Here is a 26,345-nt window from a genome sequence, read left to right as displayed (position 1 = left end):
TTACCATTGCACACTCAGGATAAATGAACTGACACATGTTTTTCCTTCTGTGAAATTCTTTTTTTTTTTTTTTATTCATTTCTTTATTATTTATACACATTCTGCTCGCATGTGTGCCTGCCTGCCTGCCGGAAGAGGGCACCAGATCTCATTGTAGATGATTGTGAGCCACCATGTGGTTGCTGGGAATTGAACTCAGGACCTTTGGAAGAGCAGACAGTGCTCTTAACCTCTGAGCTATCTCCCCAGCCTCATTCTGTGAAATTCTTTTTCAGTCCTTATACCTGAACCCAGTCCTGAGACACAGTGCAGCCCCAACTTAAACGTATGGGCATTTGAAATGAAACTGGCTTTTTTGTCTCTAAAGATCCAAGCTTTTCCCATGTGATCCAGGTGGACAGGTGGAGGAGGGGCACCACCCACCTCCTTCAGGGGAGTCTCTGACCACTGCTGAAGGCCAGCAGTAAAGACCTGGGAGAGTAAGCCATAGGACCCCTGAAGGGCAGCAGTCTGTACTTTTAGCAGGACACCTCAGCAGTGTTGAGATGATAGTCTATTTCCCTCTTTCAATGCACCCTGTCCCTTCATCTGTACTGTCCCAAGGTGTTGTGTATTTTATACTTTGTTTCATGTTGCAAGAATTTATTTGACTTACCTTCTGAGATTGAAGCAGTTGGGAACCAGAATGTTAAGATGAGTGGGGAAAATCCACTGTCAACGGAGCTTACAATGTAGGGGTGGGACTTTCATTAAACTGAAGCAGGAACTGCCCAAAGATTTTTTTTTTTTTATTAACAAGGGGACCACAAAGGCACAGAAAATTAATACTGCCTGAGGGAATTAGATAGGACTTAAGAACTGATAATGCCTGAACCAGATTTGGACAATCGAATTGGAGTAGGGGGCAGGGAGTCTAAAAATAAATAGTGCCCCTCTTCTTTTATCCAAGTTCCAAACAATATAAGAAATTAACATAGTTAGGATATAGACCCCAAAGTGCCACTTTTATTGTTGTGTGGAAGAACGTGCTTTAGGGACATTGGCCATATAGGCGGGATGAATCCCACAGTTGAAGAGGCCCTACACCATGCTGAACCACCTCGCCTCATACTCATCTCCTGGGCAGGGTCTCTGGAGGACGTGGGAGTTCCCTCACCTCACCCCACCCCAACTCCATGCATGCAAGAGGGAGGAAAAAGTATCAACCTCGGCTGACCAAACTCAGACATCCTTTTCAAATTTACCATTGGTAGAAAAAAGGGTACTATGGAGCTGCTTAATTAAAATGCCTTCTCTTGAGAACAGTTTTGGAGAGAGAGGGCCCTGAGGATGCTGTGTAAGAGCACAGGGTGAAAAGAGAACTCTGAGAAAGATGAAGAAGGTTCAGATGTAAGCTGAGTCTGGGAGAAAAGGAACCTTGTCTATCACACAGAGGAGTTCAGCTGTTTTTCTATACCTGGTGAAAACCCACTAGATCTTAAAAGAAAGACCGTAGTTATGAGGAATGGTTAGCTGTTACATAAAGACATGTGCAAAGGCCTGGAAGTTACCAAAAGGGCCTTCAGCGGGTCACAGGAAAACCAGTGACCATGGACTTGAGGGGTTTGTACTTCTGCTTTGGGGACAATGGAAATTATATCTCTGACAATTGAGGACAAATCACTCATGTTATATAGAATAAGTAACTTTTTCTGGAGGAGAAAGGACATTGTCATTGTAATTATCAGGAGAGAATGGGAGCGGTGATTTAGCACTCTGCCTTCCTGCTCTTCTGTGTCCCAAATTTTCTTGGTCAACTACTACATGGAGAACATTGTGGTGATATGTTCAAATTACTAAGCTAAATCTGCCAGGTAGGGAAAAGAGATGCCACAATACATAACCATGGAGATAAAGTTCAAGCAGAGACACAGATGGGGCATGGAGCCTTTCTCTTTAGACTGCTGTGGCTGACTGACAAATTTATAGTCGTGAAGGAAACTTTTTTTTTAAGTTATAAAAATAACAGAGCAAAATGTTTAAGTCTGCCTAGTGGGAAGAGACTAAAGAAGATTTATATTTATTCCTGGAAACAGAAAGATAAATTTCTCACAGAAAGGAGTTGGGTATCTAAAAAACATTCCTTGAAGGAAGAACTCTTGGAAGTAATTGCATTCTCCCTCAACAGATACAAAGGAAAATAACAACAACAACAACAATAATAATAATAATAATAATAATAATAATAATAATAATAATAATAATTTGAAGATGGCCAGTTAGTTCACATTGGCAGTAACACCTCCCTCATGTCCACTCTCTCTCTCCCCATGAGCTTTTGCCTGCATCACAGGCCAGGTCCTTGGGTCTGCAACCCGTAGTTGGGCTTAACGGTTCTGTTCTTCACTCACTGGTCACGAAGCACAGATATTTGTGTGGACTGTGTATTTGGAACTTGGCACATTCATAAAAGAGTGTTGGTAAAATATTTTAAAGTAAAATGAGTTCAAACTTCTCGGGTTACCCCACATTTGAGAAGGCACTGTCAGCCTTTGATGTGGGTTTTGAGCCGTGCAGGGACAAAGGCTATAGCTTTGTTTGGATGGGTTTTCTTGTCAACTTATATCAATTACATTAAAACATTCAGTCTTCAAACAATGACCCCCAAAGAAAATAATGCAGGCTTTTTTCCTTTGTGAAAGTAATACCCGCTTTTACAGCCCATGGGACTAGATGTCCCTCTCTATTGAAATTCATAGCAGTGCCACTGGAATGACGGGGAGCAGACTGACATTAATAGCAGAATATTTCAGTCAGAGCCATCAGGCCATAAGGGAGCAACTTTCCCCGTTAAGTCAAAAGCTGAGTGAGTTTAAAAGAGTATAAAATACTTGGATTTAGTTTGTTGGTTTTATTATTTAGCATTTATATCTTTTTTTTCAACCCATAGTGCCCCAAAGATTTAATAAACTGATTAATACATTTGAGAACTAGTAAAAAAAATTAATTTAATTTCAAAGATCATCTACCTCAAACCAGGAGGTTTTAGGGTTCTAGACACCAGATAAATATGTATGGCTTTCTCAACATTTTGCTGGTCTGCACAAGAGACGAGGTGAACTTCGGAGAAGCATGTTTCAGTATTTCATTGTCATAACATCTGGTTGGCTTAAACATATAACTGCATTCATTTTATTCTATGAATCATTTATATGTTTAAAGAGGAAATCTTTTATAAGCTTAATAAATATAAATAATCATCTTTATGTTTGTGTTTGTTTAACCAGAAAGCTCTTATTGAGTGTCAAGCTCTGCTCTAGATGCTTTATAAACAAGTCCTTTATCAGCCTGATGATCTCACAAATCAGAGACTGGCTCTGTGTGCTAAATACTGGTGCAAAATATCAAAATATATTTTTAGGACATCCATATCCTTAAAGTTACCTTTTTCACCTTCTGAGACAATTAAGTGGAACTAATATGCTATATGAAGTCGAAACATGCGCAGAGGGTGTCTAGTAATGGTGGCTAGGACAGGGAGGAACTAGACACAGATGAACACAGTGAGTCAGCACAAGAAAATGGGAATGCATGGGAAGACCAAGAATGAGTTAGCTGAGACTTCCATGGTGTGACATGTGACACACGTGAAGCAACATCCTCCCAGGAAAGCCACTGACATCCAAGCAAGACCTAAGCCTGCAAAGACTTTGCTATGCAGGGAGCTGCACACTATGATGGGTTATTAGATATAGGCCCCACTCTGTATGGAACCACCAAGGCTATCAGCAGAGGGCTTGGGATCCTCCCCTTAGGGTTAGGCTACCACACATGGCCCCTCTCACCTCTGTTGTTAGGGTAACTTCTTGATGTGCACATGGCTGGCTTCCCCTATTTCAGCGAGAGAGGTCCAGCAAACCATGGCCATTAGGTGGGTTTCCCACCTGATCCTCACTTAGGCTCCAACACAGAGCCCCACTTGATAACCAGCAGAGACAAGAGCTAAACACCCAACATGGACTCAATAGTTTTCTTACAACTCCACCTCAAACAAATAAAAGTCCCATAATTCTACCCCAAATAACTTTCAAGTGCAAGTATAAGCTCCCTGTTAGGTTTCTATGCCCCCAAGCTGTTCTAAAGAGAGTAGCGGAGTCATTAAGGATGAATGATGACCCCATAGAGTAGCTTGTAGCAATGACCAGGAAAAAGCAATAGGAGAAAGAAATGTCTATAGGAAGAGTTGACAAACTATTCCCTGCTCTCCCTGAATCCTACTTAATCCTGTGCCCTCCTTCCCCTCCTCTGTCTCACTTGGTCCATGTGATCTTTCCCCTGCATAATGCCCCTGCATCCCATAATAGCCACTATTAATGGAAGCTTCACTCCCCGTGTCAGTGTGCTCTCACAGCCCACCTGTCAGTCATTTGCCTCAGTCACTCTAATTCAGGATGGTAGATCTGGCCTAATGTAGATCTAGTGTCCAACTCATCTTAAAGGAAGTCAGGCAAAGCCTCCTCTGCAGTGTTATATACAGAATGGTTTCCCAATAAGGTGATGAGCATTTGCAGTGGATCTGCCAGAGAGCTTCTTTTTTTTTTTTTTCTGTTTTTATTTTATTATTTTTTTTAATTTAGTCATACTAAATCTCGATTGTTAGCCCTTCCCTTGTTTCCTCCTATTCCTCCCTCCCTTCCACTTTCCCCCTTTTCCCCTCCCCTATGTCTGTGATTGAGGGAGACCTCCTCCCCCTATATATGCTCTTACAGTATCGAGCCTCTTCTTGGTAACTTGCTATCCTTCCTCTGAGTGCCGCCAGGCCTCCCCATCCAGGGGACGTGGTCAGAAAAGGGGCACCAGAGTTTGTGTGAGAGTCAGATCTCACTCTCCACTCACTGGTGGAGAATATTCTGTTCATCAGCTAGGTCTTGGTAGGGGTTCGAAGTTTACTGCCTATATTCTCCTTGGCTCGTGCCCTAGTTTGAGGAGGACCCCAGGACCCAGTACTTGAATGAATGGCACCCAGGAGGGGCTAGCATAGGATTCCTGTGCAGATAAATAATGCCTGAAATAGACTAGCGCAGCAGTAGAAAAACAAATGGAAAGCTGAATTTGTTATATTAATAGATTTTATATTCTCTGTCTGAAGGATAAGAAATGCAACCGCTTTGTTAGTTTTCAGTTTTTATCACTGTCTGGGGAAGATAGCACATCAATCTAAACCCACTATCTTTGTACCCTGGCAAGCCCTTATCTCTGGCCAGATCTGAGATGTCACATATCAAGATAAAGTATATGCGGTGTGTATTCTGGTGGATTGATTGTGACTTTAACCATGGACGGACTGTCTAAGGAGGGACTCCTTTAAGTGAAAAACCTAACACAGGGATGCTTATAGATCAGCAAACTCCATGCCTTTTTGCTTCCTACTCAGGCATAAAAAGGGTTGAGCACACAGGCTCTGGGTTGTTCTAACCTCAAAGACAGACCCTGGCCATCTATGAAGGAGTTTCTTCCAACGAAAAACCCCTAGGTATTTAGTAATGAAGCATCTTGTTACATGTGGTTATATTTTGACTGCTTAATAGTTCATGTGGTTACAATACTTCCAAATGTTTTCCTAAGTATCACTTTTAGTGTAGAATTATTTGAAGAAAGTTGTGTTGAAGTAACAGTGATAGGATCGATCTGTATTGGGTTTTTTTCATTCATCAGCTTGGAATTTCATCACCAGTCATTAAGCGCACTTGGCATTATGGCACATTCCCAGGTAAGGTCAGACACACTGCAGTTGTAGGTAGTCTGTCTTGAATGAATCTCATACAGTACTTCCAAAAGCCAAGGCCATGTCTAACGCCTCCGCTTCTATAGAAGAGCTAACAGACACTCCTGAAAACAACATGCATTTTTCTTATAACATTCCTCAATATTTTCTGGGCTTACTTTTCTTTGTAATACCTCAGGGATGCCTAATGTTTCATTTTGAAAAGTTTTACTATCAATCTCTATAACGTTTCCATAATTGTACCTGAAGATTTATTTACCTATAGCAGAGAAACTTTTAAGAAATACCTTACCCCTAGAGATAAAGGAAGTAGTCTTTGTTTTCAGTTAAACACCACTGATCAACAGTTTTTTAAGAGTGTGTGTGTGTGTGTGTGTGTGTGTGTGTGTGTGTGTGTGTGTGTGTGTCAGCAAACAACTTTTGTGATTCCATTCTCCTTCCATGATGTGGGTTCCTGAAATCAAATGTACCCACTGAGCCATCACATTATCTCTGATTACAGTTTTGCTTAATTTTCTTACATCCATTTTTTACACTTTGCAGACCATAGAAGAAACATCATGTGGGTTCTGAAAATCTAATCAGAAAAAAAATAAGCTATGACACTGCATGGGTTTTATCACTACAATAACTGTTAATGCCTCTCAAATGTGTAGGAGATTCTGCTTGAATAGTACTATAATTTAGGGGGTTACTTGGTCTTGCTGGCCACTGATATATAATATAAATAGAGGACATGATGACTGTATCTTTATCAGAAGAATCACGTGCTAAATAGAAGCCCAGGCTACTTGGCTTAGTTGGTGGCTGAAGGTTGCTAATTATAATTATGCAAATTTACATCTGCAACAAAACATATTGATAAATTCTGACACTGTGCAGTATTTCCAAACACATACATTCTTCCTCCATGCAAACTTTTAAAACACTAAGAATCCCATACTCCCAGAGTTGACAAAGCCAAAAATTAACACTGTTCATTTTACTGCCATGGGCTTTGCTTGGTCTTGAACTGGGCACTATCTTTAGGAAGCTATTTCATACAAGGAGCAGGAACCTCGTTTCTGAATGCCACAGACTATCATATCATGAGCTTGGCCCGTGACCATTTAGACTTAGGTCAAGGTCAATGTTGTGTGCTCCACCCACATGTAAATATAAATCACCGTCCAACAGAAAATAAATGACTCCATAGACTCATAAGCACTTTAGATCCTACCTGACAGTCCTGACACAGAACCAGGTCGTTATGTGAACAAATCCTTTTCAGTGTCCAGCCATTTCTGTATAACACACCAGCGGCTTTTATAAGTACCTAAACTGCATATAGATTATGGGTCCATGTAGGAGGGATGGGGAGGGAGATGGAGGGGGAGAGGGGAAAGAAAGCTGTAAAAACAAAAGAAAGAAAAAATTTAAAACACACACACACAGACTAGAAGGATGGCTAAGCAGTTAAGATCACTGGCTGCTCTTCCTGAGGACCCAGGTTCGGTTCCCAGCATCCATATAACAATTCACAAATATCTGCAACTCCAGTTCCAGGCAATCTGATGCCCACACTTCTGGCCTCTGCAGGCAGAAGGCACACACACATCCTTCACAGACATCCAGGCAGGAAAAACTTACTCATATACACAAAATAACAAAAATAACATTTAAGGTCTTCCTGCCATCTCTCTCTTGCATAGTGCCCAATTCAACCTTTATTTACCCCAATTTAGATGCTTCCCACATGCAGGTAATGAACCCTTTCTGAATTGCATGCCAGCTTGAAAAAGAGGGTACGAAAAACAAATATGTTATCTTAAGCAGAGAGAAATAGGGCTCTGACTGTAATTAGAGGGCCCAGGTCATCTGGACCTTGCTGACCTTGGGTGCTAAATCTATTTCCTAAGCTCATATTCTTGTTGGATATGATGGTCCCACTTCCAAACATCCGAAGGTTGAAGTATGTGGCAAGTTTGTCACATCTTGCTTAAAGCAACTTGCATCCTAATAGAAATCTCCTAGGGACCAGTGTGAGTCTTTGGATACAGAAGAAATTTTTAAATGACTGCAATTAACTGAGATATTAAGATACGTTCTTCCCAAACCAAAAGGAAAATTCAGAGATCCCTCAGGAATCTACATAAACTTTCCCTAATACATAGGGGTTTTTTTCCAGTATAAATCTGAGTAACTTTTGGGAGAGGGATTGGGAGGCAAATAGTCAGTAGTTTCAGCTGAGCAAGACACAGCTTTGAAGGGATCATTAAAGAAATTTAAATCAATTTCTGATAGGCATAAACAAATCTAGAGCAGCTGCAGAGTCAGGAAATTCCCAAAATGTCTCATTTGTGACTGTGTGTGTGTGTGTGTGTGTGTGTGTGTGTGTGTACCATCCTTGACTTATAAAATGCTATTTCATCCGGCAGGGCACAGTGGCCACACCTATAACCCCAGCACTCAGGGAGGCAGAGGCAGGCAGATCTCTGTAAATTCAAGGCCAGCATGGTCTATAAAGAGAATCCAGGACAGCCACAGCTACACAAAGAAAAAAATGCTATTTCATCCTATGTGGCAATACCCTACAGACGCTAATTCATTAATTTTTCTAGAGATTTTCCCAAGTACATTATTCTCAAAGTGTGGTTTAGAAAAGAAAGTGTGAGTGAAAAAGTTAAAAAAGGAGAGAAAGAAAGGATGGCATGAGGGAAAGTGAGGTATCTTTCTTTACCTAGGAAGGTTTGTCCAGTCAATATAAGAAAGTAATAAAATGGGATACAATTTCCTCAGATGTAAAATTTAACTTGGAAATCCACCTAAGAGCATGTATCACTGAGGACCATAAAATAACAAATGAATGCATGAATGTTTCAATGTGTTTAAATAAGGCCCATTGTGTACAAATGCATTGAGGAGCTTCAGGGACCCATGACTCCCAGGAAGTTGCATAGAAACATCTTTGTCTCTGTCCAAATATGCACTACCTTTCTAGAGAGTTGCACTCTCACCACACCCACAGAGTGTCAGTGAAGCTTGCTCCACAGACAGACTAAGACAAACACTTGTGGCTTAGCTCATCACTAAGTATTTAACACACTTTCCTCCTCTCAAATTCAAAACCAATGTGCACGCATGTGCCCCTAGAAGAAAAAAGAAGCTTAATGTTGCCTGATCTTGGAAAATTCTATTTTTGTTAAGCATAGTGTTTCTAACCATAACAAAGTTCTCTGCCACCCATAAGAAACTCAAGATGCCTTTTAAGTATTAAGTGTTTTTTTTTAACCATGGAACAAACTTCATGTTTTATCACCAAAGGAAAGAGAATTTGAGGAATACATATAGTCAGTGTTTGCTCCATGCAAATTTTTAGCACTGAACTTAATTGGACTTGAAAAAAATTTAACCATATCAATTACCAGCTTTGTTCCAAATATAGGAAGTCTTACCATTCTGAACATATTACTGTATTTCTAGAGGTTATAACATTGATATATTGACAAATATATTTCATAAAAACTTGAAAATACACTCAACTTAGTTCATAAAAACTGATCCCTTGTACCTAGATATCCCGTTGAAAAGGTGATTCCCAGTTTTCTTTCCTGCTTTCCAGTAGACCTTAAACACTGGAACATTCTAGAGCACTAGTCTAAAACTTCTCCCTCGATGATAACACTGAGTGGATCTTAACAGAAAAGTCACTTGGTCTGTAAGTTGGAGTTGAAGTCGCACTGACTTGCTCAAGAGGGAGAAGTTAAAAATTTCCATATGTTATTTTCCTTCCCATATTTAGGATTGAACCCAAGGCTATATGAATGCTAGGCAAGTGTTGTACCACTAAGCTACACCCCAGATGAGAATAAGTCTATCCTCTGAAAATAAAGAAAATGTGTTTCTCAATGCACATTTATGTACAAACCTCCTGTAGTGAATATTTTTATGACAGCCAATTCTCCCCTAAAAGCAGTGTGCTGTGCAAAGCTCTCTGTGCTTGCTGCAGTCACAATGGGCAGAACTGAGATGGCCCTTCCTTCACAGACACCCAAACAGACTTGCTAAGCATCCTGGTGTCCGGGTTGAAAAGGGACTGCTGGGATGCAGAGCCACAGGATGTGTCACTGCCATATCCTTAGATTTGAAAGGATAACCCCTGAAGTCCTCCCCATCCACAGAAAACTAGAGGGACCCAAGCTGTATCTCTCCGTGGTTCTCATTAGAGAGCACAGTAAAGAACTCGCAGCCTCCTACCTTGACCACAGCCCTTCTTTTCTCTACACATTTCAGATGGAGATTCAAAAACAATTCCTATTCACGTGCCACCAGCGTTTTGGACCCTTCCTTTAAGATTAAAATCAAACTGTGAAAACAATCTATCTCCTGTGACTTAGAGTGTGTAAGACCCCATGAGACTGGTGCACTCATGTTTTAGAAGGAAAACAAGTCACATAAGTCAAATAAAATCTCTTAACAATTGAGCAAAAATCAAATCTCTGACTATTATTTGTCCCTGGGAAGCAGTTTTACGATACAAGATAAAACAATAGCCAAAGGACAGAGGACTCAGATGGTCAAAGTTTTGGTCTTGTTTTCTTTTGAAAAATTCATATTTATAGAGGTGCCACAGAATTTCAATTGTGTCCTTTGTAAGAACACTTTTATATACACCATAAAATTAACTCATTTTTAAGTTGTTCAGTTTAACCCTGGTGATACTTAAGGTATCACTTTAAGATAAATTGAATCCAAGGCTCATCACTTCTCTCATGGACATTGGTTCTCAAGGCTTCTTTTTAATACATTAGATTGACTCACATACATGATGCTTACATTACAGGAATTTTTACATGAAAATTATAATGCTTTGTGGCTTAAAAGAAACAGCTTAAATGTTTTACGAGATATTTCTGAATCCCCTTGATTCAACGGAATGCAACAAATGTGTACTGGGTACCATCCTGTTCCTGGCATCTTACTCATTAGTGCAGGATGCAGTTATGCAGAGAACCATCTGTCCAAAGAGCTGACCTTTTATGATGGCGGTGTTGCTGAGATCTGCACATAGGCCCATAAGGCAGTCCACAGTGGATCAAACCAGCCTTTCCTGGCTTTTATGTTTCATTTTTGTTTTAAGAAAAGAACTATTTAGACACTTCTGTGGTGACCAGGAAGTTAGAAAATTTTAACTTCCAATTTTTCACACAGAAAACCAAACGACTAGATAGATAAGACGCTGCTTACAATCAGAGTATGGCTTCTAACATTTTGATGGCTGGCCCAGTCTTTTCTGTTAGCCACGTCCCTTTTTCATGTACCCTAGTTTCTCAGGTGTAAAGTGGGCTAATCTCTCCCTTCTACGAGTTATGGGGATCACGCAAAGTAATGCAAAGTCATGTGGACTCTCTGGGGGTGGGAATTCTACTAACAAGCTTCCTACAAATGTCACTCAGTATTTTAACCCTTCATATCTCATTGCCTCCCCCCGTGCTCAGTAATTTTAGTTTATGCTTTTTTTTCTCTTTTTGTTTATTTGGTTTGCTGGCTTTGTGTTCTTTTCTCTTTTTTTCCCTTTTCTTTTCCTTTTTTAATGCAGGAATCGGTCAGGGGGTTCCAGTGGTGGCACTCATAGTGGAAGGAGGACCCAACGTGATCTCAATTGTTTTGGAATACCTTCGAGACACCCCTCCTGTACCAGTCGTGGTCTGCGATGGGAGTGGACGGGCATCTGACATCCTGGCCTTTGGGCATAAATATTCAGAAGAAGGAGGGTAAGTAAATTGCCAGGCCCCATGGTAGATGCCTGAGTACAAAGCTTGTGTTTAAACCTTAGGGAAAAAAGGACATTGGAGCATGTTCTCTGCATTGAACCAAGACCTCACATCCTAACCAGCTATGAACAATTATCTAAATATTTACTGTGGCATGGTCTAGAGGAAGAACAGAGGACAACATCTAATGCCCCCAGAGAGCAGTGCTACATTGAGATCATGCTAGTAATAAAGATGGGGGGAGAGGGAAGGAAGTCAAAGGATGTGTTCTTTTGTCTTCATTTCTCCTTCCTGCTTTATCTCGCAAGGAAAAAGAGGTAGGTACTGGGTTATGAAACACATAAAATCTGGGTAACAGTGCAGGGAAGCCTCTGAAATAAGCTGGGTACCTTCTCGGCATAAGTCTAAGCACCCTCACGGCAAGCTGCTATAAACACATTTGCCAGATTACGCTACCAGGTACTTCTATAGTGGCCTGGAAGGCAAAACCTCTGTAATTGGTAACAGCTCTGGCACTTTGTAATTTCCTTCCTGACTTCTCAGCTCCTGTGCATTTTTCTTGGACTGCCAGCACTTACATGCTGCTCTTTGACATCCAAAGCACCCCCTCCTCCCTGGGAGGAATAGTAGGGTCCAAGCACCCTGGCAGATAATGCAAGTAATTTGAAACAAGGTATGACCGAGTTTAAGGAATACAACCAGGAGGAGTCACTTAGCCTTTGCTTTTGGTTGATGTTAATTTGGGGATTTTTGTTGTTGTTGTTGTTTATTTTTGATAATTTCATATGAAGAGCTACAGATAGTCAGTGGCTGTTGAAGAGGAAAAAAATCATTCATCTCCAGGGACGAAGCGTCTGATTGGTTAGCAGATCTCTAGTGGTCAGTCCTAAACATAAACAACAACAACAAAAAAAAACCCTTTCTTACTCAATTTTCCTAGCATGTAGTTAGAATGGCAAAGAAATTCCACAGGAGATGGCGCCTTTTATAAATACAGAGTAGGGATCCAGTAGTGCCATGGACTGCACAGAACCTTGAGATATAACAAAGTACAACATGGAGTTGCCACCCTCAAGAGCTATTAATGAATGAGTCTAGTGAGCAGACAAGCATGCAACTACAGATGGGCTAACTCAGTGGGCGACATCTACTCCCTCCTCCACCTCTCTCCTCCCGAGTCCACATGTCAGCCAGTACCACCCCTGCTTTCCTTATCTTAACCCCTGGTCCTCCACTGAACCACTAAAACAGTGTTTGCCTGGTTCACCCTGGAATCGACATGAGTGAGGTGGGGAGTCACGGAAGGCTGAGGACTTCTAGCCTGGCACTGAATGCCATGACTGATTTTATGCCTAGAGATTTGAGAGTTCTAAAGCCATCCTAATTGAAGTTAAAGCTTACTCACTGGAAATTTTAATTAAGTTGCTGTCATTGTCTTTTTGAGAGTAAGTACTGGTCCATTTTATTGCTGGGGATGTAAAAAGAGGACATTTTCCCAATGATCTTTATGTTGACTAACAAAGCCGTGTTCGATAACGTTAACATTTTTTTTATTATCCATTTTACATAGTCCTCATCTTTTTTAATAGAGCAATGTGTTTGTCTTGTCTGGAAAGAAACAGAGTCAGATAGCTCTGAGCTTCTGACTGCTGCTCTCGGGGTCTGCAGCTTGTTAATCATCTACCCACAAGCAGCTACAGGGTTGCATTTGGACTGCAGGTTTTCTTTTCCTTCTTACAAAACGAAAGAAAAAGGAAGGCATTCTCTAGTGTTTCTGGTTATCTGAGGCTGTGCCCAGTGACAGCCAGAGTCCATTGCCTATTATTTATCATTACTTTGGGCTGTCTGCATTGAACATATCAAAATCTCTCATAAAGACTTACTCTCTGGCAATTTTAATTAAATTTAATTAGATAACCTCTGATAATTTCTGTTTAAATATGTGAGAAAAGTTATGCATTTTAGAATTGGGAGAGGCACTGGGTAATTTAATCTAATAGAGTAGAAATTAAACACTTTAAGTCCACACAGTCCATGAGCTCAGACTGCCATTCCATCTGGTTTACTAGCAAAATTTGTTGAGGACTGTTTGGTGCCAGGTGCTTCTGTCCCTCTCAGAAGTGCTTCAATGATTCCTTTAAACATTTAAGTGAAAAAAAACAAAAACAAAAACAAATAAACAAAAAAACCTCAAAACATTTAAGTGCACAGAAGTTAATTTTCTTTTCTATTATTATATTTAATTTTCCATTACTATGTATATTCCTAACATACAAACCCCAGTGCATTATGTATCATCTTGGGTCCAAGTTATGATTCCTCTTCTCGTGTGGGTTCTTTCCCATCCTCACCCATCCTGATTGTGTACATCCGGGACGCACTGAGTCAAGACCCAGCACTAGGGAGACAGAGGCTGGCGGATATCTATGTGTTTGAATCCAGCCTGGTCTACAAAGCAAGCCCAGGACAGCCAGGGCTGTTACATAGAGAAACCCTGACTCAATATATATATATATATATATTGCACTTTTAATTACACCTAGAATTCTTAGTTCTAACTCTTTCATAATCTAAGTATTTAAAAATCACAGTCTATATAGGATCTACATAAATGTGAACCATGGCCAGTTATCAAAGAACATGATGTCACTCATATAATCAGCACGGAGCCAAAGAATTAAATATTACCTATTGCGGGAGGGTTTTGAAACTTTCAAGTGGTTCTGAGATACTTACAATGCTTACCATGAATAGAAACCTGGAGGGGAGTCTGGCATGTCTGTGTGTCAGTACACGTAATCAAACACAAAGAGATGCTCTGCACAGTGTTAGGATGAAAACCTACCCTCTCAGGAGAATGATTACTAATTTATTGTGGTAGAGTGAAGTCGAGATGTGTCTGTGTACCATCTGTATAAGTGCCAGGACTAAGCATGCCTGTTTAACCTGACAAGAAATTGTTTAACACACGTGCATGCAATTTAAAGTCATTTCTAAAGAACAGTATTCTATAATAGTGTACCATCTTTCCATGAGAAAAAATTGGAAAGCATGGCCCTAGCTAGCCTTCATTCACCAGAAAGGCTTTCTTCTTTGATTTCCAGAATCCAATGGAGTTGAACATTCTGCTACATACATATAAAAGTAAATGTGCCACTGCCCAAATAAAATCAGATATATGGCGCATACATGCCCTAATTGCAAATCTTTCATTTCAGACAAAATTAATATTTTTATTGCTTTGTTTCACCTTGGGGATTTATTTAAATGTTTAAGTTAATTTCATTCGTGGGTTGTTAAACAATTCAGGTCCAAGGGGCTATGGGAGTGTACCTTCAACTAACGTGGCTCTTTGTTTTATAATCTTAGAGACATGACCTTTTCTCCCCTTCCATTGTCATCTTTGTGACCTTTCTAGCTTGCCATTCAGCTCCTCTCTAAGAATGTGAATTGGAAAGACAATACTTTGGAAGTGAATTATAATTGGCAAAACTGATTATCTTCTCTGAATGAGATTGCTTGAGATAGAAGCAGACAGACTGTGTCTATCACAGCACAAATGGGCTTGAATAAACTAGGAGACAATCTCGCAATTAAATGCTTTTTCTGTATGTGGTGCTAAAAAAATCAAATTAAATTTTATGTTTCGTCGTTTTCCTCCTTATCTGTTCTGTGACATGAGGTACCTGGATGAAATGGCCCAAGTCCATATTTCTCTTATGAGAACCCACAATGTGTTTTCTGTTTCCCTGTCAGAGTCCAGGGTGAATCAGTGCACCCTTCCCATAATTCACTCCATTGCACTAGAATATTGCCAAAGCTTGATTCTTAACCACAAATGATTACAAATCCCATAAACACAAATATCGGTACTACTAAGAACTGTTAGATTTGATTACCTAGGATTTTAAGTGCAAAGACCTCACTCGTTCATGTTTGATTAAGCAGATGAACAGCATTGCCTGGTGTCTGCAACACCTTTCACGGTGCGCTTCCTCATGTTGAAATCAGACATGCCTTTGACTGATCATTGTCAACCTCGTCTCAGGCTGCAGAGAAATGGTACCTAGCTCCTTCATTTGTCATGCAATGAACAAGTACCTGGCAGTGCACAATGTCAACATAAGAACGCCATCTAAGCACATGTGTGCTCTGGGTCAGTGTCCCTCACCCATCACAATTTTATGACCAATTATGTATAGTTTAGTGGTTTTGTCCAAAAAATATACCTGAATTTACCACATTTTAGATACTCTGGAAAACAAGCAGAACTATCTAATAGCTCCAAAAAATAACATGCCTTAAATTGTTTAAATAATTTGTTCATGACTATTGAGAAATTATCAGTAAGGCATATACCGTTCACATTATAACTGGGGACTGACTATAAGGAACATGTGAGAACTGTCTTACTCTTGGGAGTAGAAGAAAAGTGTGTGTGTGTGTGTGTGTGTGTGTGTGTGTGTGTGTGTGTGTGTGTGTGATATGAGTGAATGTGGAGGGGTTTGGGAGCCATATCTGGTAGGGAAGGGATGAATATGAGGGAGTATATTTGGTATGGGTAGGAGGGTAGCTATTAGGTGAGTGGCATGGGAAAGGCATGAGGGAATATGATCTTTGTATGTACATGCATTTTAAAAATCTGAGACTTTTCTGCTTAAAGAGAATTTAATAAGAATTTTCATGGGTTCATTTATAAGTTTGTTTGTTTTCCTTGCTGTTAGCCATTCTTTTTATAAGTTGAAAATAAATGGTTTTTTTTTTATCAGTTAGGACAGAGGCATGAGAACTTCAACTAGCTATGAAAAGAGAAAACTCCATTGCATGGTTTGCAATTTATGACTGCAAATTTCTCTCAGAAATGTGAAGAATGTTTGCCTCCAAATAAACATCCTATGTCCAAAGACAAGAGAAAGTCACCAGAAAATCAGGCACTATTAGGAAGCCAGGAGCAGTCGGTATTCCCTGGGGTGTGCCATTCTGTGCAGCGATCACACATGCTTATTCTTGCTGCTTCAGAGATGCCCCTCACACTGGAGGATGTCAAAGCCCTATCATTTTTCCTGTATTACTTCCTGCAGAAAGTAATTGATCTCGATGGCCCGAACCCCAGCACGATATAGACATAATTGGAATGTCAGGGAAGAAAGAAAGAAACTGATGTCAACCATGCTGATTACATGTCCATTTTTGTTTTTGTTAGTTTCATCCACGTCTTCTCTTTTCTAGAATTTTCTATAAGATGTCATTTTTCACTTTTCTTGAAAGAAGTAGAAACATCAGAAACAAAGAATAGAAGTGGTATTGCTGTTAATAGGTACTCCATAAATGTCGCTGTTTACAGAACTATGTGCATAGAACTGTTGGAAAATGAAAAAGGCATAGCTCCAGCTTTCAGGGACACTGTAATGACTATTCAAATACATGACTACAGGGTTACATGGGCTCTGATAAGGGCACAGTGCTAAAACAGCAGATAAAACACCAGTGGGGTATTCCCAATAAGGGTGCTACAGTGTGTAAATGTCAATTGTCCACAAACACCAATATAATCGTTCTATTCCATTCCCCTCCCCATTCCCATCAAAAACTGTGTTTAAACTGGGTGTTGGCCTAGACGGTAGCAAAAAATGGGCTCTCTCTGCCTAACAACCCCCCCAAAAAACAATCAAAGAAACTGATAGAGGAGACTATTTTTATTGTTGTTGTCATTTTTGAGGCTGATCTTAAACTCTGAATCCTCCTGCTTGAGCCTCCTGCAAGCTGGGATTACAAGCATGCATTACCACAAGTGGTCAAGGAGAGAAATTCTTGGTAGTAGTAGTAGTAGTAGTAGTGTGTGTGTGTGTGTGTGTGTGTGTGTGTGTGTGTGTGTGTATGAGATTAACTTAATTTCTATACTTAATTCAAAGTATTAAATGTAATAAAAGTTTTGTAAAATAACTGACAATATTTGTTCATATATAATTTATATGTAAACACCTATATCTATACATACACATCCAAATGATTTAATTGAAAACTTAAAAGTCTGATAACAAGAGCTTTCAGATTAACCAATTAATGGGTATTTTCTGATGCTTGCTTTAGGTACTGTGGGTGTTGGGAAAGCATAATTTCTTCCATGGATGAGTATGCAATCCCATGTACACAAATATAACAAACAATTCTCAATGTAATACTACTGAGTTCTGAGGTGGCAGAAGGAGGGACCACAGACAGAGCATCACTATCACTTTTCTATGAGAAATATAAAGGTACAGATACACAGTTAACCTCGGCATAGTGCCCACATTCTATTGTAGAACAACTCTGTTTATTTAAGAAACTACAAAGTATAATAAAACTTTGCTCTGGCAGGTGGCTGTTAAATCTCACCATGCTGCGTCAACATGGGGAGGATGAAGCATTGATTTTAAAACAATGTTCTCAAGCATGAAGAAGGAAATACCATGAAGGGGAAAGGTTTTATTGATCTAAGTTAGCCAGCCAGCTCCTGACATTAAATATGCTTTAAAACTGCTCAACTCTTGGCTCACAAGGAAACTGTGTCACTGAACATAAAAAGCCAACATCATCGGAAAGTACCTATCTGGCCAAACCATTATTGGAGAGAACTCTTTTTAGAGAACTCTTTCCTGCAGTTGCCAGAATGCCAGTCAATGCTGGAGAAGATTTCAAAGCTGTCTACTAACCACACCCCTTATAAACTGATTTGGGTAGACCGGAGGCAGAACTCAACCAGCTGTTTAAAACCAGAAACCCAGATAGTCCCAAGGAGAGTAACCTACATACCCTACTTAATCCAACAAGAATAACCCATGCACTCCACTTTAAGAATCTGATTTAGAGCTGGGTGTGGTGATACACGCCTTTAATCCCAGAACTCAGGAGGCAGAGGCTGGCAGATTTGTGTGAGTTCAAGGCCAGCCGGTCCAGAGACAGTTCCAGGCCAGCCAGACCTACACAAAGAAATCCTGTCTTGAACCAACCAAACAACAATCCCCACTTACTCAACATCTATGTGTGATGAGTAGTTCTCAGCATTTTCCACACAGGACCTTTTGAACTACAAACACCAACCTTAAGGGCATATTCTGTGAGTTTGAGTCTAGCCTAGTCTACAAAAAGAGTTCCACAACAGCCAGGGCTGTTACACAAAGAAATTCTGTCTCACACACACACACACACACACACACACACACACACACACACATACACACACACACAAAATACAATACAATACAAAAAACAAAAATAGGAAAGAAAGTTACTTAGTTACTAAGTTAGTTAACTAGTTAGTTTTAGCCAGATGCTGTGGTGCACATCTATAATCCCAGCACTCAAGGAGACAGAGGCAGGCAGATCTCTGTGAGTTCAAGGCCAGCCTGGTCTACAAAGTGAGTCCAGGACAGCCAAGGCTACACAGAGAAACCCTGTCTCAAACAAACAAACAACAAAAACAAAGAGGCTGATTTGGATCATACGAAGATCAGATTTCTTCTCTGATACATCTACTGTTTTCCAAAGCAGCTTCCTTGGTCTCTGTTCCTGTTGCACATTCTCTTCAAGTCACCATGCCATTGTCACAGGCCCTCTGCACCTGCTACCACACTTGGTCTTCAGAGCCCAGTTGAGTTGAAAAGTGTATTGACCTTGAATCACCTCTTACCCTAGCTGTGCCTGGCTCTAAGTATTTATCTGGTTTGAAAATCCTCCCAAACAAGACTATTTTATCATTAAAATACTCATTTTTATATGACTTTTAGCTTAGGACCTTAACATACATAGATTTCTTAAGAATATCTTCATCATTCATTTCCTCTCTTTTACAAATTATTGGGATTTTTTTTTTTAGTTAGAATTCTCAACATTTTCATATAAGTGTGCATCATAATTTGTTGTGATATCCCCTCTTGCTTTCTTCTCCTGGACTCACTGTCACCTCTCTGATGGGTTCCCTTCAAAGTATATTCTGACTAGTGAAAAGATATGGCCAATTTTAAAAGGTAGGCAATAAGAACAGCAGTATTGAAAAGGAAATGCTCTGGGTGACCGCAAAGTTACAGACAGTAGGGCAAGCATTAGATCAGAATGGATACCATCCATCTCACTTATCTTTGATTTAACAGTAATCAAGAACTGCTATAGTCCCAACCTCCCATCTGTTTAGGTTTCACTTTTTAAAGATAAGTATTTTTATTAATTTTTTGAGAATTTCATTCACTGTATCTTGATCAAATTCACTCCAACTCCTTTCCTACTTACTCCCAGATCAACCCTTACCTCCTCTCTCCCACAATTTTGTGTCCTTTTTAAATTTTAATTATCTGTCGACTCCAATTTGTGCTGTCTGTATGCTCATGGCATGAAGCTATCTTCTGGAGCCGTTTAGGCTACCAGAGGCCGAATCCTTATAGAAAATTAACTCCTATCCCAGAAGCCAGCAGCTGCCAAAGCTCCACAGTTAGGGGTCAGGAGTCACAAATCCCTTCCCAGTCAATTCTAGAATGTTAGCTAGTTGGTCTTATACAGTCTTATGTAGGCTACCATGGCTGCTCTGAGTTCATGAGTGCAGCAGTCCTATCGTGTCCGGACAGTACCGTTTCACTCCAGTCCTTTCTCCTCTCTGACCTCTAGCTCTTAAAATCTTCAGCCCACTCTTCTAGCAAATGCAGAGAATTGACTGTGGAGAGCTCTGCTGCAAATGGAGCATCTATTATAATAGCCCCTCCTCAAGGCTACGGGGTGCTCACTTATTTAAAGCCACTGACTGCATTCTCAGTTGAGTCTCATGTAGAACTGCAATCTACAAACCAATCCAGATGTGGATTTATTCTACTACAACTGGAAAGGAATAGCTGGACCTGTGGTTAGCAAATAAGTTGCTGTACATCAGAGTCACCCACATGGCATCGTAAACTGTTAGGCAGGGCGGTAGACTCAAGAGATCTGCTGTTCATCATGGGAAGTATATTTAATAGCATAAATACTTGGAAAAATAATAAGGGAATGAGTTAAAATATTCTTATACGGGGCTAGAAAGATGGATCAGGAGCTAAGAGCACTGACCACTCTTCCAGATGACCCAGGTTCAAATCCCAGCATCTACATGGCAGCTTACAACTCTGTAGAACTCTGAGATCTGACACCTTCACACAGACATACATGCAGGCAAAACAACAATGCACATAAAGTAAAAATAAATAAAAGTTAAAAACAAAACGAAAAGTATTCTTGTACAAAAAGCATCTAGGTTAGTTCATATACTAAGCTTAGATTCACCAAGTATGTGTGTGTTCTATAAATATATACAAACTTTACTTACAAGTGTGATGTAGAATTTAAAATAAGAAAAACCAACAACAAAGCACACAGATCACTAGACTACACCCTTAGATTCCATCATTTGATACAGTTGGTTGAAATTTGCACATTAGATAAAGAGGAGAAGTTGATGTTGTCAGTCCAGGGGACCAGGCAGTTAGAGATATTTTCCCAGCATCTCCCCCCTGTCTACCTGACTTCACCCACTAAGGCACTTTTGGGCAGCTCTAAAGATCATCTTCAAAATTTTAGGAAGTACTATTAAAGAGCTAATCAAAGACTAGTAACGCTTAGGTCAACTCTACATTCCTTTGCATGGACTCAGGCTCTCTGCCCAGGCCTCAGCTCCCCTCTAGAGCATCTTCCTAATGCCGAGACCCTTTAATACAGTCCCTCGTGTTATCGAGACACCTGACCAAGAACTTATTTTAATTGCTACTTCATAACTGCCATATTGCTACTGTTATAAATCATAATGTAAATATCTGATATGCAGGATAGCTGATATGCCCTGAAGGGATCATGGCCCGCAGTCAAGAGCCATTGCTCCAGAGCCAGCTCTCACATCATGAACTTTCTCTCACCCTACAACTCACCTCAACTATCTTCCCCAGTCTCAGGCACATAATATCCTGCTGCCATGAGCCTCTCAACCTTACAAAGAGATTGACAAATGCACCTTTTTTTAATCTAATTTATTTCTAAAATGTTTCCTCTTAAGTTTTATAGCAACTCTCATTAAAAGTTGCTTAAATGCAATCAAAATCCACAAGCACCTTTAAATTTTATATTAAGGCACTATTGATAAAATAACCTTATGGGGCAGGAGAGCAGGAGAGATGGCTAATGGTTAAGAGCACTGGTTGCCCTTCCAAAAGACCCAGGTTCAATCCCTATCACCCACATGGTGGCTCATAACTGTATTCAAGTTCCAGGGTACCAACACCCTCTTCTGGCCTCTGTGGGCACCAAGCACACAAGTGGTACACAGATAAATATGCAGTCAAAACACACATACACATAAAATAAATAAATGTACAAATAAATACATAAATAAAATGGCCTCGGATTTAATTCCTGTCCTTTAGGAGAAGACAGTTATAAAGCATCTTAAGGGACCTTTGACCCTGCAGCTCATGCTATGCTGGGTTAACCTGCTACAAGTGGCACCACTAATAATAAATGTCTGGAATGTTCTTCTCAGACTCAGCCCAGAATCCACATGGAATTCTCAGAATAATCATGGGCCAGAGCATTTCATATTGCTGTATACTGCACTGAAAGCCTACAATAACGCTCTCCTTGACAGAAAAGAGGGGAAATGCATTGATAGTAGGATTCGACGATACATGTGCTATTCTTGCCAAAAGAAACAACAAAGGAAATGAACAGAGCCCCCCCCCCCATTTGGTTCCAGTAGAGCCTTTCCTGCATCACTGGGTGGACATGTTCATGGGCTGGTTTATGTAAAATGGCTCTTCATTCAAAGGGAAAGTCGTATGGGTCCTGAATAAGCACTAAGGGACCTATTGCTATAAGTCCGTGACAGTTATGAGTCAGTGTCTGGGGAACAGGCCTGACATTTGGATTTCTGTAAGCCTGTGATCATCTTAGTTTTCATCATTTGATGGTGTGTTTCAGTTGTATCATTCCTAGTAAAGGAATCACAAGCCATTTTCCTCTTGAGTGTCAACTCGCATCCATTGGTGACGGCTTCCTAAAATGCACTGAGAATGACTTTGAGGCTACGTCTGGGCTCAGATGAAAGGACAGAGTATGAAGGATTAACAATGAATCTGGGCAAAGAGAGGACCTTACACTCAATGTGCTGTGAATGCCTGCTCTGGGACTTGAATGAAGTGAAAGTCTTACAAGCGCCCTCACATTTGTAGACAAGTAACGAGTAGTGTAGTGAATTATCTAAGCAATGAGAAGAATAAGAACCCAAGTTACTTCAGAGACACTTGGGATAAAGAAAGCAGTCGCTTTTGCTCACTATGCCAAAACATACCATGTTCAATCACTTGGCTGTATAAGAATCTCCATATAAGCATAAAGCATGGGAGAAAAGGGACCAGAAACAATTCATTACTGGGAACCAGTTGGAAATGGAATGAGATACAGGTTGACTACACAACTTGCTATACGTAGGAACTGGGGGCTGGAGAGATGGCTCAGCAGTTAAGTGCACCTGCTATTCTGGCAGGCGACAGGTTTCTGTTCTCAGCAACCACATGGTGGCTCACAACTGTCTTTAACTCCAGTTCTAGCGCCCTCATCTGGTCTCTTCTGGGACAAGGAACAGACATGGTACACAGATATTTGCAGGCAAAACGCTAATACACATTAAATACATTGTTTGAGAGTTTTTAAGCAAGGAATTAGTCCATCATAGAACATGTAACAAAATAGAGAAAAGCTACATTTCCCACCATCTGAAAGAATATAGGGTGAGAAGACATAATCTGGCAAGCCACATAGAGACACAATGTAGCATTTCTCTTCCTGGCACTTCTGCCTCATCTCCAACAACATGCTTGACACCCGGGAGCTAATTTTATATATAAATATGTGTATATCCCTTATATACTTTTGAAAAGCTTCTGCATGCAAGAATTTGATCCAAATATATTATTTTGTAATGTGGGATAGTTATGATATTGATCCCATTGTCAAAAATAAGGAAACGTAGAATGAAAGAGTCATACCCTTCGCTAACTTCCTGCTGGTAACACCATGGTCTCCCCAGGCAGGCCGGGACTGGAATCACACTCTTAGCACCCATGCCATATTGCACCCTAGGAAGGTGGCACAGTAACTACAGGAGGCTGGTTTTGCTCATCCCAGGGCTCAGTTATTTCAGACAAGAAGTAGAAGGCATCCAACTTTCTCATTCTCTCACATGCTAGTTAACTTCTCCTTTGAATAAATCTTGAGCCAACATTTGGTGTATAGCCACTGAAGGTGTGTCCACAGCTGGGCCTCCCCAGGGATTCCATATACTCCTTAAGCCAGCTCTGAGCCTGACTTTGATGTAGTGCCTAAAACAATAAAATTCGCGCCATTCCCCTACCCTGCCTATGGGTAGTTTTCACTGATCGCTTTTACTTGGAATGAACTCAAAGGATATTTGCTTGACTTACAGTTTTGGCAGAAACTCTGCCTGACCATGTGGCAGTTGCTGTATTCCTTGGAATGCTTCCTTTTCACTCCTGGGCACACTCACAGCCACAAGCAAAGGGAGGAAGGGAAATGATACACACAAAACCAGCGCTTGCACTTAGATGTCCTACTAGTTCTAGCCCAAGGCGGAACCTTTGCCAATGCTGTTAACCTCAAGAGCTATGCTGTCCAACAGAACTTCCTGAGATGACAGAATCTGCCATCCATCAGACACGCCCTGAGCATTTGGGTTATGGCTAAGAAATTGAATTAAATTGAAATTAAACTTAAATGGTCCCTCACAGCTAACGACAACTACACTGGCTACCTCAGTTCTTCATTTCTGCAGTGGGTTTTTAACCCAACTGGAAGTGTTTGAATTCTGATAGATTTCCAGTGTTAGTTGACATTTTTTTAAATATTATTTGAAAAAATATATTTTGGAATAACTATTCTAGTTTAAGTGCTATTGCAGGCACTTGCAAAATCGTACAAGGGAAACAAAAGGACAAAATTTCCTACCCTTGTGAGGCTTACAGTCTAGCAAATTTAGATGGATTTTTTTAAAAAAGCATTTTAGAAGGTGACATGTGAGGGACAGTGAAGAATTATGGGATCAACACAAGGACAAAGTAGAAATGCCTCCTCTCATCACTATGGTGGCACTCTGGGGCAGAAAGAGGAAAACACAAATACATAGGTAATGGAGCATGCCATCCGAGCAGCAGCCAAGGAGCTTAGAGTCTAGCTCCATCTTAAGCTGCCTTAGGAACAGCCACCTGAAAAAAGGCAGAGTACGAACCTTGTTCTTAGCATTCACTTGCTGTTCTCAAGCCCACCGAGTCACTCACTTTACTACGTATATCTGTTTCTTCCATGTTACCTTATGTGGCTCCATATTTTAGAATCCATGGAAGAGAGTTTAGTAGGAAATGGTCTCATTTAGCGCTAATGAAACTTCTCAGAGAGCACACTGTCCCACCAGTGTAGATATGCCATGCCCTATAACAGGCAGTTATGATCTACCTCACTAAGTAGATCTACCTTACTAAGTAGCTAGAACCCTCAGGAGTAGCCCAGATGAACATTTTCTTCCAGGCTACACATTAAACCAAGATCGGATTGCTATCTTTCTTAATTAACAGAAGCCACTTTGTAGCGAGGTTTGATTTTCAGTGACAAAACAAGTTGCCAACCTGTCTGAGATTTCCATCCAAACTGTATCAGCTTTCTATCTATCTAGAAAGCGCAAGAGAGTTGAGCATAGAGATTCCAATTGTTGAGTATTTATGTATCTTTCCATTAATTAAAAGGAACTTTGAGCAGCTGATAAAAATGAGAAATTGCATTGGAAGCAATGGACTCCTGAAGTCACATTACTGAATCTCCTAGTACATTGACTAAAGAATAGCCTCATGCTTATAACAGAAGATAACACCTGCATCTGACCATTTAAACAAATCACAGGCTTTTCATCAATACACTGATGCAGCCCACATGGAGCTTAGAGTAATTCATTACGAGATTCTTCTCTCCTTTCTTGTCTTCCTAACCCGGCTGGCTCTCACAAACTGGGTACTTTTAAGGAAGTCAGTTCACTTCTACAGAACTCACATTTTTTTTCCCTGCATAAAATAAAGTGTTATCATTCCTTTATTCCAAGTTCAAGTCCCTCCAGCAGAATCATCAGATAGGACCCTTTCCAGAAAATAGAGACTTTGGAAGTATCAAAATCTGAAAACCAGGGTTGGGGGGTGGGGCGTATAGTCACATGAGTTTTGATCCCCATTTGTTTGACTTTGAAATGACATAAAACTAGTCCCTGGAGATCTTCTCATCACCAGCCTATTTCCATATCATCTTGATGAATATGATCCTAGGCGTTCCCTATGGAAAATCTGGCTAAGAGACTTTCCCCCATTGAAAGCCTGGCTAAGAGACTTTCCCCACTGAAAGCCTGGCTAAGTGGCTTTCCCCCCATTGAAAGCCAGGCAAAGTGGATTCCCCCCACCCCATTGAAAGCCTGGCTAAGTGGCTTTCCCCTCCCCCATTGAAAGCCTGGCTAAGTGGCTTTCCCCCCATTGAAAGCCTGGCTAAGTGGCTTTCAGTGGTGCTTTGCCTTCTCATTCCAAGACTTCTTTCATCCACCATATTTAGAAATATTAGACTGTCTCTTCACCATATGATGGGTGCCATGCTAGTTGCCTTGTCTCAGCTCTGAGCTAGGTTTCTCTGGTGCTCCCTAAAGGTATGAAAGATTCTGAAATACTTAAAAATACCTACATATAGGTGGGCAGTAGTAGCACATACCTTTAATTCCAGCACACAGGAGCCAGAGG

At 40.5% G+C, this 26,345-nt stretch overlaps 1 protein-coding gene across 20 annotated transcripts in view; it reads left to right on the top strand.

Moving 5' to 3' along the window:
• Positions 1–26,345, top strand: part of TRPM3 (transient receptor potential cation channel subfamily M member 3) — an 809,383-nt gene that overhangs the window by 602,674 nt on the left and 180,364 nt on the right. For 19 of the 20 annotated variants that reach the window (XR_014773156.1, XM_084750067.1, XM_084750062.1 and 16 more), the window contains one exon: positions 11,343–11,517. Coding sequence is in view for 19 of the 20 variants with exons in the window: in XM_084750067.1 (XP_084606193.1) it covers positions 11,343–11,517 (175 nt within the window). In the remaining variant the exon portion in view is untranslated. Of the gene's footprint in view, positions 1–11,342; positions 11,518–14,935; positions 15,170–26,345 lie in introns of those variants that run through there. The other variant, XM_084750063.1, reaches the window with a different exon arrangement.

Source organism: Acomys minous (genome assembly GCF_964271855.1).
Source record: "Acomys minous genome assembly, chromosome: 2".
NCBI classification, from domain to species: Eukaryota; Metazoa; Chordata; class Mammalia; order Rodentia; family Muridae; genus Acomys; species Acomys minous.
The sequence above is the reverse complement of the archived record's forward strand: the minus strand, read 5'-3'. Positions and strand labels throughout refer to the sequence as shown.